Source organism: Hippopotamus amphibius, chromosome 8 (assembly GCF_030028045.1).
Source record: "Hippopotamus amphibius kiboko isolate mHipAmp2 chromosome 8, mHipAmp2.hap2, whole genome shotgun sequence".
Lineage (NCBI taxonomy): Eukaryota > Metazoa > Chordata > Mammalia > Artiodactyla > Hippopotamidae > Hippopotamus > Hippopotamus amphibius.
The window spans coordinates 91596327-91613738 of record NC_080193.1 but is presented as its reverse complement, the minus strand read 5'-3'; the positions used below and the strand labels follow the sequence as shown (position 1 = coordinate 91613738).

At 36.1% G+C, this 17412-nt stretch overlaps 1 protein-coding gene across 6 annotated transcripts in view; it reads right to left on the bottom strand.

Annotated features, from left to right (window-relative positions):
* Positions 1 to 17412, bottom strand: part of ABCA12 (ATP binding cassette subfamily A member 12) — a 193924-nt gene that overhangs the window by 23492 nt on the left and 153020 nt on the right. For all 6 annotated transcript variants that reach the window (XM_057745989.1, XM_057745991.1, XM_057745988.1 and 3 more), the window contains 10 exons: positions 15574 to 15679; positions 10783 to 10837; positions 10035 to 10212; positions 8449 to 8564; positions 7251 to 7410; positions 5891 to 6144; positions 3676 to 3880; positions 2683 to 2792; positions 2248 to 2389; positions 1095 to 1229 (listed from right to left, as the gene is read on the bottom strand). In XM_057745989.1, the coding sequence (XP_057601972.1) occupies positions 1095 to 1229; positions 2248 to 2389; positions 2683 to 2792; positions 3676 to 3880; positions 5891 to 6144; positions 7251 to 7410; positions 8449 to 8564; positions 10035 to 10212; positions 10783 to 10837; positions 15574 to 15679 (1461 nt within the window). The remainder of the gene's footprint in view (positions 1 to 1094; positions 1230 to 2247; positions 2390 to 2682; positions 2793 to 3675; positions 3881 to 5890; positions 6145 to 7250; positions 7411 to 8448; positions 8565 to 10034; positions 10213 to 10782; positions 10838 to 15573; positions 15680 to 17412) is intronic.

Here is a 17412-nt window from a genome sequence, read left to right as displayed (position 1 = left end):
ATTTTTGAAGACAATGGCATATATAGTAAATATAGATAAAAGAAAGTATGGTATCTTTCTCTCACAGCCTGATTTCAGTTCAGCTCATTAATGCATAATATTTGCTTAGAGCTTTTAACATTTTAAAGTACTTCACATCTATTATCTCACAGGATGCCTAAGGACTTCTTCAATCTAAGAGACACTTATACAATAGAATTCCATTATAAGCATCGATTGGCAGGGATATAATGCGTTACAAGCTTCCGGTGTTATATAGAGATGGCATGTGCATTACTCTATCTGGGCAGTTTAAATGATTTGATCCTCTATGTTACTCAATCCCTGGAATAATGTAGTGATTTGTAATTGGTGATTTTATTGTATATAGTTAAGCCTTTTTTGGAGTTTGTAGGTTTGGGGAACTTCCACAATAAGGGCAAGCTTATTTCTCTGAAATAAACACTTTCATAACGTTTGGCCTGGGGAGCAGAATGCTATGTCAGCCCTAGCGTAATTTATACTTCCAGGTGATCGGTTTAACTTTTCAGTTCTGAATCAAAATATAAATGTGATATGTATTTCTTGACTCCAAAATTTCAGATAAAATAGAATGGCATAGTGTTGAGAGTGCATTTCAAGCTAGGTAACTCACATTTTTAAGCAACGAGGAAATGACATTTTAGCACAACACATTGTCCTAAAATGTATATTTCCTTTTTGGTAGAAGCTGGAAAATGTATTCGTTTACCTGATCTGTTATGAATAGAACTGATTTCTTCAATAACTGGGAATCAAATTCTGTCATAATTTTACTTACTCATTTGAATATCCTGAATTTGTTTCAGCTACTACTTCCTATTCCCATGTTTCCTCTGAAAGCGACTGAGCCACAGCTTCAGACAAAAACAATTTTGAGGGCATATTGTTGCGGCAACAAATTATCAGATATAAATTTCCTTAATGAGACAGTATGTGTAAAGTGCTTTACAAAATAACCAGCACATAGTGAGACCTCAGTAAATGCTTATCACAATAATGTCAATGAAATGAAACACACAATTGGATATGTGGTTTTAATTAGGTAGTAGCCTTTTTCACAATGATCCTCTTACCAGCAAGAGAATCGAAGGTTTCCCTATCAATGCCAGTGCAGTGGATAATTTTCTTTTTGTGCCGTAACTACACATAGAGGTAGCTTTGTCCTTGTAGGGCATCAGGTGAAGTCTCCCAAGGAGTTTGTGAACAGTCTGTGGGTGGAAAAGAGGACTTAGGTTGATTTTCCTTTGCCAAAACCCTTAGAGCATTAAATGGGAACAAAAGCTACTTGTGAAAAGAAAGCTTTATAATGAAGAAATACCCGAAAAAATTAAAACATTTAAATTCAACATAAATATAAGTTTTATTTTCAAAGGTCCTCTTAAAAATTAATAGTTCATTTAAAAAGATAAAAGCAATTTTGTGGAGGTCTTTCTCAAATGGGATTATCTTTCCACCCAAATGCATGTGTGTGTGTGTTTACAATTGTTCTTTCTGCTGTATTAACACAGGATTTCCCTTGGAGCTTCAAAGAGCTAAAACAGAATTCATCCCTTCACAAGGCGGTTTCTTATCGATTGTTATTGCTGTTTGATCTTTCTTCTTACTGTGGGATGAGTTGTCACAAAAGCTTTAAGTCTATTTAAAACTGACCCAGTATCAAAACTTTAGTGTATTAACTTAGGAATCTTGGGTTCTTGTGACTCTTTCGGTAGTTAAATAGCCCTGGCAAATAGTGGAATCCTAGGAGGATTTAATAGGTCCCCGGGGGTTACAAAAGTAGAGAAAACTGCCCTAAGGATTAGCCATTCCATTAAAAAGGCAACTAATTGTAGTGAGGTACAAAAGGACATTTAAAAAATCATATTGGGAGCTATTCTATTTTACTTGGGCATTTTGTAGGTAATTCCATGTTTCAATACTTATCTGAACACTAAACCATGTACAGGCATCACCAACCAAGACTCAACCCACAGCCTAAGGCAAATATCATTCTTTATTTGATAGTTTTTAAAAGATAACTGAACAAACATGGGCCACGATGTTTCCAAAGCCGAGTCCATAGGTATGTTTGTGATATATACAATCAAGCTAATATGCCCCCATCATCCCCCTCAGGAGAAAAATGTCACAGTTTCTCAGATGTCAACTTGGTTTTGAGGGTGGGTGGGTAGGAAGCAGAAATAATAATGGTTTTCAAATGAACTAGTTTTTCACACTTATACTCACTTCTTTAATATCTTTTTCTGGAATTCCGTGTATCCTGGCATAGAAATACAAATGCTCTTCCACGGTTAACAGGTCATCCAAAGCATCTTCCTGAGGACAGTAGCCAATTAATGAGCTGTGAGAGTCAGTGTGAGCCAGAGACCTGAATTGAAAGAATCAAAAACACAAATGACTTTCAGATGTTTTCCTCCTAGTGCTCAGATGTTGGGAGGGTAGCTCTGCTGGGGTCATGGTGATTCTGGTAAAAAGAGGTAAAACGATCCTACCCATCATAGGCATGCTTAAAGATTTAAAAATTTCCACTCACTGGAGAAGCTGTTTTTCCGCCTAAGGATTTAATAATATAGCCATAAACTAACATAAAGAGTTCATTTTAATTGTTTTTCTTATTTAATTATGTTGTATTCAGTAATTTGAAGCATTTGTTTTTCATACCCAATCTTATTTCTGATCAGAATGTTTCCACTTGTAGGAATTATGTCGCCAGTCAGCATCTTGAAGATGGTGGTCTTTCCTGCTCCATTCACCCCAAGAAGGCCAAAGCACTGGTTTGAGGGAGAAAAAAAAAAAGATGTAAACTTTAATTCAAATCAAAGATGTGTTACTATGATATCTCTTTTCTTCTTCTTCTTGGGTGAAATAAATTACCAAGAAAAATGAATCACTGGAATGACTCATGGATATTGTAGTGCTTTGTTGGCAGTGGATAAAACTTTCTCTTTTAAAACAAATGGGTACTTTTTTTTTCCTTTAACTATCTGAACATTTGTATATATACATAGGACTTGTTTTACATATTATAGAGCACCTCTGTGTGACAGGATAGAATACCTAGCAAGTCAGATATGCTAACCTGACAAAGTCATTATATTTATAGATTTCAAATTATTCACACAAAATCACGACTTTACTGAATAAGCTACTGAAGCAATAATCTCTTTGTGCGGTCGAATACATTTGATGTATTTAGTTTGCAGTCAGGCTCGGCTAAAGGGGAAATGCCCACATTCTCTTTCTTCTTCAAAGCTGCCTTACTATTGCTTCTATGAAAACAGCAAGAATATAAATATGAATGCAGTTCTAGGACCTCACTTCCAACAATGGATTTCTTTATGCTGTCTTTTGAAGAGGCCTGGAAACTAAATGTTGAAAAGAGCACCCTGCACAGAATTCTTGACTGAAAGTCCACTCAGGGAGGATAGTAACTTGGGAGGGGGCTCAGGACTTGGCATGTGGTGAGTCCTCCCTGCCAAGAGGGAAGACTTACAGGGTAAGTAACACGGACACAGGTAAATTACATATATAGAGTCCATCAAAATATTCAGAGGTTGACTTTCATATTTCTAGAAAAAAATTAAGGAAAGATAAAGATCTGTAACTTACCATGTCAATATAAAGGATAGTTAGAAACAAAACATTGTTCTTTACCTCCCCAGCAGGTATCCCAAGGCTGATGTTATTTACAGCTATAATCTTTTTGTGGATAAGCTGGTAGGTCTTTGTGAGATGATGGAGTTGGACCAGGTCATATTCATCTGCACCATTCTCAACTCTAAATCTCTCAGCCCGCACATCTTCATCTTCATCTATTGTCTCAATAACAGATGAAGAATGAAATTTTCTGAAGAAGAGTCTAAAAATTGGACCCAATGATTTTGCATCAATGACTTTGAAATGGCACCACTCAGTTTTGACATAGTTTATTAAGCTCCCACTTCATTAAAAGTGTGCTATCACATACAATGTTTGTTTTAAATTTTTTATGCATTATAGTACTCAAATAACTTAAAAATTAGTATGGATGCTCTTTATGATATTCGTTATAATATTTGGGAAACAACTTTTGCTTTCTATGACTTAAATACTAACAGATCCACTATTACAAGTCAGAATTTTAATTTCAGTAACAAGGAAATTAGTTTGGCTTTGAAAGTTACTCCCTAACAGAGAGACTAGAGTCATTAGTAAGACTCAACACTTTACAAGTCTATGATCAATGATCGCTTTTTTTTTTAATCCTATTTCTTCTTTTGTCATCAATAATGTGAATGTTATTCTACAGTCTTTTTATTGTGAATGGCTTACCTAGTATCTAGCCAATGTATTAAGGTTATCAGTCCTGAAAACTCACGAACTCTCAAACCCACTTCAGTATCTTGCCTAAGGAATACCAAAGCAAACCAAACCAACAATCAATTCAGGTCTTCCTCCCAATGTCCCTGTTTCTTTTAATGATATCCCCAGAGATCCCAATTGTGATGTTTTCTTTGAATCTTCCCCATTCCAAAATTCACTCATGCAGTCAGTCTCCTAGTACTCCTAGCCAGTCATCAATCATTTTCTGTCCGTTTCTATTACCATCACAGGCTTTCATTTTTTCTCACCTAGATTTATCTAGGAACCTCAAATTGCTCCATCGTCTCTGACTCTTTCCTTCCAATCTGCACTATCTCCACAAAATCACAGTTCCTAAAACACCATTTGATCCTGTTGGTCTCTATTCAAAAACCTTTAATGTGCCGCTATTTATTCGTTGAATAAAGTCCAAGCTATTGCTCTTTAACCAAGCAACCAGTAGGCTCCATACTTTCCCAGCCCCAAGCTTTAGCTCCTACTCTTTCATTACGTTCAGTCTACCCTCTAATCAAATGGTATTACTCATTTCTCAAATATGCCCCAAGATTCTTCTATCTTTGCTCTTGTCTTTCCTTTCATTATTATTAACTTAAATCTTATTTTTCAATAGGTGATACACGCACTTCATCTATTAAAATTAAAATGGTACTGAAGAATATTTAGTGAAAAGTAAGTCTCCTTCAACCACATACAGTTTTTTAGCAGAGGCACTGGTAATTAGAAATAGTCTATGCATATATATGCATAAATAATATGTCTTTTTTAAAACTCAAATGGTAATATACTTCATTTGTAGTTCTGAACCTTGCATTTCTCACTTAATAAATATTAGAAGTAATCCTAAACATTACATAGTGAACTGCATCATTCTTTCTAATGGTTGCATAGTGTTTCATTTATAAATTATGCATATAATTTGTTTAACCAGTCCCCGAATGAAGTACATTTAGGTTGTTTTCATTCTTTTGCTATTAGGAATGGTTGCTATGCTGAATAGCTTCATACATACATAATTCTGCAACTGTGGTAGCATATCTTTTGGAAAAATTCCTAGAAATAGAATTGTTGGGTCAATGGTACGTGCATTTTTATTTACGATTCTGTCCTCACTTTACTCAATCTTCTTTTCCCAAATCCATTGCTAATATGCTACGTACTCAATTCTCTTTCCCCACTTCTACTTTCTATCCTTCCAAACACAATTTAAAGACTACATCTTTTGTTTATGTGCATACTTCCTCTCCACCACTGAACCTTGACCTCCTTAAGGCTAACAATTGTGCGTATTAATTTCACTCTCTCGCTTTACAATACTTGCAGACCACAGTAAGATTTGATAACTATTTACTGAATGAAATAGATTGTGAATTATGCAACAGTTTTTAAAAAGTTTTTGAGCAAAACATTTCCATATTACTAATGGAAGAGCTTAGATTATTGACCCCTCCCTGAATATTCTGAATTGAGTTTTGTCATGGGTGTCAAACACTGTTTTCATTGTATTTACCTGAGTTTATTAATCAGCCACGCATTGATTAAAAGTCGCAAGAAAAAGAACATGGTTCCCTGAGAAACCAAAGCCACAAACATTGCGCCTAGTTTATCCATCTCAAAGGTTTCATTTGGATATTCTACTCCGTATGCTTTTAAGAAGTCCAGGACCGACTGTTGTTGAGAAAGTTCAATCAAACCATAGCCAAAACAGAATTGCGGGAAAATCAGGAAAATGCGCTTGAGGGTTTCAGAAATAAGTTCTAAAGTCTGAAATATGAGAAATAAAAATAAAACTCAGTGTTAGCCTTCCAACAAATTGACAAAAAATTGAAACTAGATGTAGATAAATATTGAAACCTGAGAGTCTTATCTAGATTAGCAATTATTTCACATGCATGTTGAATTTATATATAAACATTTACCATAATCAAATGGTGGGGATGTATTACTAAAATACAAGCAGAAAAGGATTATATATGTTTTTGAGATGGTCTAAGGTGTCAGGCCAACCCCTGACGGCAGAATCCCTTCTAGACCTGCCTTAGCTCCTAGGAATGTGGTAATAGCCAGGGTGCTGGGGTCTGATAGGGTATCTATGGGTAGGTGCCTGAGTAAAGCAGGGATTTAGTACCATAAAGTTTCAGAACCTAAGGCAATTCCTACTTGAAGAGGGAATAAAATGGTAAAATGATATGGAAGGAGAGGAGCAAATGGCTCATTTTCATGTCATTCACACCTGGGACCAACCGCTTGCACCTCATGGATTTTTTTCTTCCTCCTGGAGTGTGCTTGTCTATTTCTCACTTCGTTTTCTCTCTATTCTTTTCTATTCAACTGCCCAACACTGTTAGGGCTTCCCTTCTCACTAATCACGATTGTTAGCTCTGAATGGGAACTGATGCTTAGAATGAAGTAGAATCCAATACATGATTGAAAGGGAATGAATTAGATTTTTTCTCTATGGATGTTCAAATGAATCTCAGCCCATAGTCATATAACTAAGCCGTTCTCCTTGTCCCTGCATACCATAACAATTTGTTAGTGAGTAAAAAGTTTAGCTGACTGATGGGCTGCCTGATTTTTGTAGTGCCATACAATGTATCTGATTGAATGTATCCCCAGTCCCCTACTCAAGCCCTATCAAATGTCAAGAGTTTTGACACTGCATAAATACAATCATAGACATTAACCTAGATGGAGCCTAAAAAGAATTTTAAAAGGCCGTGGTTTCTCCTCTACTAAATTTAATAGAATCAAGTGAAATTCCTCTATTCTATTTAGAGAATGCAAAATACAGGAAATCTTTTCACCTTGAACATGTTGAAGCATTTGATCCAATCAGTGAAGTTTATCAGACTAATAAAGAACCTTACCATATCATTAGGCTTTTCCTTGGAAAGAAAGTACACCACTGACAGGGAAACAATGGAATTGATGCCAAAAAAAAGGTTGATGCAGACGTAAGTGATGAAAGCCATTCCTGTTTCATGGAAGAGCCCAGCCAGCAAATACATCCAGGAAAATGTGGCATACCTTTATGTTAATAATACTAAGAATTAAAATTATGCCGTAATAATATTAATTAATAATAATAATAATTATTATTATTCTTTTACTAAATAAATAACTTAGATGGTGTTCCAAAATGTAAAAAACATTAGGGATGAACTGTCAAGCCTTGTAATTAGATCTCTCTTTTATCCCTCTTTTTAACAACAGCCAAAAAAAAAAATCTGAAGCATGCTTTTTAGATGACAGTAAAGTTCTTTTAAGGAATCTTGAGTTGTCATTATAACCACAAATTAATTCCCCCTAGACATGCTGTTACCCCACCCAGGCAAGACATTTTTGGGGGGCTCAGAAATATGAATTTGATAGATATATATCTTATAATTTAAAGTTGAGGAAAAAATGATATCGTTGTCGGTTAGCTAAGAAGACAGAGTATGCTTAGAAGTTGCATGTCCTGTTTTGAGGAAATACTTGAGCAACCTTTGGGGTAATGAAGTAGAACTAGAGACAGAGAGCTCCTTCATCAGCTACGATCACTAACTAAATGGACACTACCCATGCATTCAGGGCAGAAAGAATGCTACGATAAGTATTGATGATATCAAACCATATTACCTGTATTAATTACCCCAATTATGTCTGTGTTCTTAGGCATCCATAAAAATATAAATATATACACGAATATATTTACTTTTTAATGCTATATATATTTAAATATACTCACAATTTGTTAATACATAAATTCATACACTTATACACATTTTCCTGATCATTCTAAAGGCTTCATTTTTACGTAAATTAAAATTACATATGTAAATTGTTAAGTGACACTTTGCACCCAGTAAGTGCTTATTAATGATAGGTATACTATTAATAACAACATTAATTTTCACTAGTATTACACTTTACAAACTATAAACTAGCAAGTGTAATGTATTGTTAATCATTACTCATGGCTAATGAAACCCCAAGACAATTGTAAAGTAGCTAATGAGATTTAGGTCCTATTTGTAACCAGGAGCATTTAATTCTGTTAATTCTTCTTTCACAGCAGCTTACCCAAACAGCAGAAGTAGGAGAGAGACAGCGCTTAGGTTGTTTTCACTGTAGAAGGCAGGTAACTTGAAAATTGCAATAACACCAATTGAAAATGCTACAGGCACCAAGTAGAACGCCTATGGAAATATGTAAAACAATGTTTAATATAAGTATGGCAAGTATGTTTTAAAAAATCAATAGCCCATCTAGTTTAAAACTGTAACAAATTGACCTAGGAACACTTGAAGAAAGGAATTTTTATCTATGTTCTTGTTGCTTATAATGTTCAGTTCATTTTACATTGACTTCACTCTAGAATTTGTCTCCTGTCATATGAGGTCAAGCCAGTCTCCATCTTTATAGAGATACTCGGAGTCCCTGGTGTTCCTGCCTCCAGGCTTTGAGACTTGGGATCATTTGGTGACAGAGGTTCAGTGAGAAAGATAAGACAGCCAGGTATCTTGGTATTAGATTTAGCTCTCAAAGTATTGATTTCATTTTGAATGCTGCAACTCTCTCAGATGGTTGATTTCTAAGGCTTGGTTATCAGTGTGAGCCACTCTGCAAAACAGCAGGGCAGTAGGTACCACACATTCTTGGAATCACAGGGTATGAACAAAGAATTCAGTGTTTCATTGGCAAGCAGAAATAGTAAATGCTGAGGAGAGTGCCGCAAAATGTACACCATGAAAGAGATGGTAATTTAATCAGGGAGGAAAATCTCCTAAAATTGGAATGAGCACCAGATATATAATAACAAAATCTAAGTGGTAAGTAGCCCTTCACGGAAGTGTGTACTTTAAGCTTTCATAACACGTTAAAGCCCCTATTAAGTCCAGAGGAATTATTACCATTTTTTTAGATTTGACTTCTACAACAATAGCATTTCAGATCTCACTGGATATATTAACCAAATGGATAGGCAGTTAATTACTCTCCAACCCTTCAAACCAATGACAATTTCACCATAATCACCAGGAAAATACACACTCATCCTGGGCTTTTGGTCATACTGGCACATTTGGAGTCAAGAAAACCATGGGGCCACTTTATGCAAATAAGAGAGCTATCAATGAAATTAATCCTTTATTTTCGCTATTAATCTTCTCTAATGTGTCATTCAGCAAGGTTACCACTTTGAATTTTTCACTATTAGTTGATTAAGTTTTTATAAGCTTGCTTTTGTGTACCACTGGGCAAGGCTACTCTGCTCTTAAGCTTCCATTTCTCCACAGTAGTGGTTCTCAAACTTTGATGTGCTTACAATAACTTGGGGGAGGGGCTGTTAAAAATGCATATTCTACAGGCTCCACTCCCAAGATATGGATCTCATAAGTATGGAGTGAGGACCAGCCATCTGGATTCTAAAGAATATCCTGGGGAATCTGATACAGAAGGTCTTCAGACCACAGAGATAAGGGTAGGGTTGGTGGATTTCTCTTTCTTCCAACCACTGGATGAATACAAGTCTGATGCAATTTTTTTTTTCTTAATTTACTGTCTTTGTGGTAATAATCTGAACAAACCAGGTCAAATAAATCTCAAATATGAAACTGCCTTCTACCCAAATCAGTCCTGTCTTTCTTGCAAAGATACAAGTTACTCACCATGTCATAAATGAAGTTTGTTACCCAATAGCATGTGACACCAATGCCTGAAATGTGCTGCAGCTGCTTGGCTTTGGTTTGATGCTCCCGTACAACATAGGTGACAAAGCTGGCAGTGGTGACAGAGTAGCCCATCAGGATGGAGAGCGCCACTAAAATATCGATTAAGCTGCTTATTCTATAGTGAGCAATAGGGAGAGGAGAGCACACATAAGTTTTGAGACCTTTCTTCCTTTCAGAAAGATTCATGGCTAAAGCCATCAACAAAGCAGTGCAAGAGCAGGCTGTGACACAAATAAGTCTTCCTGGAGGCAGCCAGATAATATCTTCTACATGACTCGGCTGCGACCCTGGGATAAATGTAGCTCAAGTGCATCTGAATTGACTAGGGATATTTGATAGAAAAACCTCTGTCTCCAGGGGTTACAGGGTGTATGCAAGAGATATATAGTCCTTGAGCACAGAAATTGCACTTAAATGCTATGCAGGGAAGTTGAAATGATGAAGCACTTATGCACTTGACTTATAAAAGCAGTAGATTCTGTGAATCTTCAGTCGACAAGCTCTACTTGGCAATCTCACTCCACATGCTTTCAGAAACTTCCTTTTATCCCAGTCAGTGACTTATATTACCAGCTCCTCTAGATTGACATTCTTTCAGATGCAACTGTAATTTCCAATTATGGCACTTTATACGGAGGCTCAATAAGCCAAGGAGAAAGGAGTCATGCCAGATATATCTGCTTACGTGGCTTGTTCTTGGTCTTGGACTCCTGGATAAGGATGGCTATACATGATGATACCTTAAAGAAGAGACAGTTCTTTTCATTAGTAGGTATTCAGTTAATCAGAAATACCAGTTTTTATACACACTACTATATATAAAATAGATAACTAATAAGAACCTGCTGTACATCACAGGGAACTCTATTCAATACTCTGTAATGGCCTATATGGGAAAAGAATCTAAAAAAAAAAATGGATATAGGTATATGTATAACTGATTCACTTTGTTGTATATCTAAAATTAACAAAACACCGTAAATCAACTATACTCCAATAAAAATTTTTTTAAAATATCAATTTTTAGGTGAATAACATGTAATACTTTCTAAAGAATTTTACTTTGGGGATACTGTTTTAAAGGAAAATGATCCCCCCCACCCAAGCCCTGGCCAATCTCATCAATGCCATACAACTGATGGCACTCACACACACACAGAAACCCCAAAACAGTCTTTTGCATTGTGCATGGAATTTGGGGGGAAGGGGCAAAAATTTATACTTTTTATATAGCATGTTTCCCCTCTATTACATTTGAGTCATTGTTTCCCAGTTTCTTCTCTCCATCTGGCAATATGTATGTCTGTATTCAGTAGCACTTTAGAAATGTATGACATTTAAAGAAGCAACTCAAAAGGGACCAATTATATGAGGATCTCCTAAAGAACAGACACTTTCCACCCGCATCCCTCTTCATTGTGCTATTGGCTGTTGTAGGGAAATACTGTAGCCTGAGAGAATCCCTTCTCCTCCTTTACTGCTCTTGAGATGCCTATTGTTCTAGAACTCTACCAAGAGTAGAGCTTGGGCACTTCAGCCACTCTGGAGGGATTTCCATTGAGACGTAAAGATCCAAAAGGATTCAGAGAAACTAGCTGCCTCCAGAAAAGCAGTCACTTAATTCCAACATAGTCCTAAATTACTTGTCTCTCCCAGGGTTGTTTATTCTTTCTGAGTTACAAGCAATGTTCTTTCCTTCCTTTCCTTAGAGGATGCTGGTTAGCCAGAGTCAAAATGGGCTGGAAAGTTTCACAAAGGGCCACGGTGTGAAGGCAAAGCCTATACTGTCTGAGTAACTCTGGAAAAGAACAGTAAGGGTAGGATTGAGGATATCCCTTAAGTTCTTTTTCCTGTAGAGTCATAAGCTGAGCAAGAACTTTCTCACTTACTGCTTCTATAGTATACGTTCATTGTAGTAGGATATTAAAGCCCTTTCATAGCTCCCAAATATTATAGACTATTCTAAAGTTCTATTTTTCCGTTACCCCAAATTTATAATTTTTATTAAGTAGAGTATGACATATTTTGAGGTTGAAATCTGTAATTGCTATATATCAAAGAAAAAAATATATAGTTAAAGCAAAACAAAGAAACTAACAGCAACAATAATCAATGTGACCTATAATTTTAATCACATCATTGAGGTAATGCACTTTTCTTAACTTTTGTATAAATTAACGGGCTCTCTTTTTACTGAGATTCAATTTTCCTTGAGCCCTATCTAAACCTCGTTGCTGAATTATACGAGGGTGACTCAAAAATTATCCGCACTCTGGTTATATTAAAACTTCTGTGAATTTTATAGCCAGAGTGTGGATAATTTTTGACTCACCCTCGTAATACAGGCAAGGGGAAAACATTTCTCTTAGTCCTAATTTGTATTTCAGAATTAAGAAATACTCTGTTTTACCAGAGGAACCTTTATAAATACATTTACTCCAATGAAAAATGCTGCTGAACCAATTTTTTTTAAATTTATTTATTTATTTATTTATTTTATTGGCTGTGTTGGGTCTTTGTTGCTGCATGGGCTTTCTCTAGTTGTGGCGAGTGGGGGCTACTCTTCGTTGTGGTGCGTGGGCTTCTCATTGCGGTGGTCTCTCGCTGCAGAGCATGGGCTCTAGGTGTGGGCTTCAGTAGTTGCAGCACATGGGCTCAATAGTTGTGGCACACGGGCTTAGTTGCTCTGCGGCATGTAATATCTTCCTGGGGCAGGGATTGAACCCGTGTACCCTGCATTGGCAGGCAGATTCTTATCCACTGCACCACCTAGGAAGTCCACCAGTTTTTTTTTAACATATCTTTAGAGGAAACTTCAAGTAAATGTATTAGGGTTTGGAATCTATATCACAATCTTTTCTGTGGGTTCTACAGCATCCAGCATAATGTCTTGAGTACAGTGACAAGTCAATGAATGCTTATTGACTCTGAGAAAATCTTAACATTTCAATTATTTCCCCATATACAATATACATTAAAAAGAACACATTTTCTGCTGCTTCTCCACTTGTAAACCTCAAATGAGTAACTTCCCATTGACCATTGCTAGGAATGCAATAAGAATAAACATTAGGGTGGAGGGAACGTGTCAATATTTTCGGAGAAGAGCCTGATGGTATATTTGTTAGTGAAAACAAGAAAATCTGTATTCTAGGAGAAGAAAGAACAAAATTTTCAAGTTAAATTAACCACTAGAGGGAACCATATGAATATAACAGATATTGACATTACAAAAGAAAGCTAATTAAAAGATTTTTATTAGCATGTTAAGATTCAAAGAGAACCAATTTTACAGCTAAAGCAAAATCTCAATTCATGTAGCATCCAACAAAGATGCCTTTAAACAGCTAGTGTAGTAGGGGGAGGTGGCAGGAGAATAACTGAGCTGGTTTTTAAAGACAAAATTATCATGGCAGATCCCATACATGCATTACAAAATGATAAAAGTGTTTTAAGGTGACACGGATTTCTTCTTTGAAAAAAAAAAAAAAAACTTCCAGAGAGAGCGGAAGACTACCACTTTCATAAGCCTATAAGAGAAAAGTTAATTAAAAAAATAGAAGGCACACTACTACTAATCTCTATATAACTCAAGCTAAGCCTTGTTTTTAAATTAAAAACATTTCTTTTTAGGGTCAATATAAAGTTTATGTTCCAGAACTCTTAATTTTTTAGACTCTAACTTAAAAATACAGCTGTAGGGGCCATAATAATCCTGCCGGGATCCGGAGCGAGTCAGACTGCTTTCATCTTGGTAAAGAACATTAATGATACATGAAACCTGAATATGGGTTTCAAAAGCTGATTCTTCAGAAGTGGCATTGTCTCTTTTTTACTTACCTACCTTTGCAACATCTCCTCCTAGTCATTTCTATGGTTCTTATATTTTCATTATCTGTCACAGCAACACATATCTTTTGCTCTCAATAAGACATCCCACTGAAAGCCAAGTGTTCAATAGTGTTTCGAACCAGGTTATACTAGACCCACCTGGCTTTAGTCATCATTTAACTTAATTTACCACTTTTGACTACACCCTTTATTGATGCTCTAGATCTAAGGACTATCTATCAATCTTGTTATTTTCTTCATGGTTCCTGCTGCTAAGAAAATGTGAACGCAGCTGGGGAAAAATACTGTTTTCTCTGAAATGAAGACTGTGGAAGATTCTGTTCCTAGAATGAGCATTTGACGCTACAGTTTGCTTCTACAGTCGCCACAACATCCAGCACATGCTATTACGCCCAACAGTAGGGAGATGAAGGAAAAGCAGACAACAGCATTTCTTTTTTTAATAGTCTGTTAGCCTATTTGTTAGGCTAGAAACTGTTCACCAGTAAATATTGCTCCATCTTTATTATTTGGGGGGAATCAATATGGGAAAATAATTTTAGCAAGGCTTAAGAAGATGAACTGGCCTGATGAACAGTAATTGAATTAGGAAAAAAAAATCAGTCTCTTTCAAATTCCAAACCCTTTATAAAAACTATGTGGAAAGGCTTCCCTGGCGCTGCAGTGGTCAAGAATATGCCTGCCAATGCAGGGGACATGGGTTCGATCCCTGGTCTGGGAAGATCCCACATGCCGTGGAGCAACTAAGCCCACGCACGACAACGACTGAGCCTGTGCTCTAGAGCCTGAGAGCCACAACTATTGAGCCGTGTGCCACAACTACTGAAGCCCAACACCTAGAGCCTGTGCTTTGCAACAAGAGAAGCCATCACAATGAGAAGCCCATGCACCACCCGCTTGCTGCAACTAGAGAAAGCCTGTGTGCAGCCAATGCAGCCAATAAATAAATAAATAAATATTAAAAAACAAACAAACAAAAACAACAAACTATGCGGAACCTTCTTGGGAAATCCCACTAAAGTAGACCTTGCTGAGTATAGAGAACTATTAGGAAAATGAAGAAGCAGGAGCCAAACAGACCTGGGTTCAAATCCCGCTTCTGATTCCCAGAGAAATAGCAGGAAACAATAACACTCACCCTGAGAGGGTGTGAAGGATTAGCAATATTTTATACAAACCATGTGTCATTATGGTAAGCCCTCGATTAATGGTAACACTTCTTTCCTGGTAGAACTTTTTAGCTTAAAAGTTTTGTTTTCACATTTAGATTTGTCTACAATATTTATTGACATTGTTATTTTATTTTTTAGCCTATACACTAGTAAATAGTTATAAAAGATTTTCCTATGAGATATAACTAGTAGGTGTGAGAGCAGGAATAAGTATGAAGTCAGCATTATTATCCTGACTTGATAAATGAGGAAACTAAATAAACCTGAAGTTAAGGGGATTATCCAGAAAGTTCCATCTGGTGGTAGTTATTACTTCCAAACTCCTTTTAAAGATCTGTGATTTAAATACCATAAAATAGCTGCTGCCAGGAAGAAATGGGCTCTAACGCACACTTTCACATGGAGAGTAGCAGAAGTTGCAATACGAGAAGCTTCTATGTAAGTAACCTTACCGTGTCGGGCAGCATCGTATTTTGACATGTTAACTCGCAGGAGGAAATTATTCAAGCTGTTGAGGTAAGCTGGAAGGGAGTGATAGCCTTCTGGATCATACCATACCTGTTAAATTTCGAAAGAAGGCAAGATCAGTATGGTGTTCAAATAGATTAGGTGCAATTTATTTACCTAATTACATCTTACAGCCTATATAATTTATATTTAAAATAAGTGCACCAATTTCCCAGTCACTTATTTCATCTTGGCAGATTGTGAACTATCCACCAGAGTGCTGACCACAGAACTCAAATTTTCCAAACTAGAGATTAGAGATTGGGAAAACAACTTTTTTTTTTTTTCCCTGCATGATAGCACCAAGTTATTAGTTATCCTAGACCTTCTCTCCAGGTAAAGCTTGAAATAAAGAGAAGAAATCATTATCATCTTCATCTCTGTGACTGTTCCATAGTGATTCTGGAAGTAGTATTAAGGCATTCTGTCTCTCAATAAGAATAATAATAAAATAATAATAATAAAAACCATGACATATAGGTCCGGCTGTAGAAAGAAATTCAATATTATACATAGATAAGCATCTTGTCTTTAGCAACAATATTGATAACCTTGAAATACCTCCAGTAACCTTCTATTCCTAGTTACATCCCACAAGAAAGTGAGTTACTTTATCTTCTATGTAAAAAGCAGAGGGATTTAAAATACTGGTATACCTCAAGAAACCACGTTGATAATTCAAAATTACAAATCTGATTTAGAAAGAACTTATTTCATACTAGAACTCCCTTATGCAAGAATATTTACTCTATGTGTGGAGAGAGGGAGAAAAGAAACAAAGTGGGGGCATTCAAGTCCCTAGCACTAATGTTTACTTTCTATTTGAACTTACAAAAACCAGCTAAAGTAGACTCAATAATATCTGTCTCTTAGGGATGTTGTGAGGATGTGTAGATAGTTTGTTTAAAAGGTGATACTAGTGCTTGGTTTACAACAGTCACTAAATGAGTATTAGTTTCTCCATTTCCCCCAAGGTTGTACATGTCTCTTGCTACCAAATGAGAAATATGTGAAGAATAATTTAAAATTTAAAGACTGCTTGTGATCATATGGGTAAGCATATATGTCTGATTCTGTGACTCTAGCTTGTTTGAAATTCAAAGTATAGGTACAATCTAGAAGAAAAAAGTCAACAGGATTATTTATACCCATCAAACTCTGTTAAGTTTCCATGTTCTTTAAGAAGCAAAGCTATACATATATGACACACATACAAGGAAAAATGCACAAAACATTAATGTATAGTTTAACAAAAAATTATAAAGGGAGTATACCCATCACTCGGGATGAGAAACAAAAATTGCCAGCATCCAGAATATCTTCTCCTTGACACTCTGTGTCCTTCCAAATCCCAATGCGCTCTCTCTCTCCCCTAGAAAATATGGTTGTTTTGCCTACTCTCAAAGTTTATGGTAAATGCAATTATAGTTGTATATTCCTTTTTTTTGTTTTCGCTTACTAATAATATTTGGAAGAGTTAACCTGCTTGTTGTACGGAAATGAGTTCATTCATTTCCATGGCTGAAGGTTCTATTGAATGAGTATATAACAATTTATTTATTCTACTGTTTATGGACATTTGGGGTTGTGTTTTTGGCTAATATGAGAAATATTACTATGTACATTTTTGTATATGTAGCCGGGTACTTGTGTGTACACGTTTCCCTAGGATAAGTACACAGGACTGGAACCCCTGTATCATGGAGTATGCATTATTCCAAAGTGCTTTTCAAATCGACTGACCCATGTTTTAATTTTACCTCATGAAAATGCTTGAACATTTC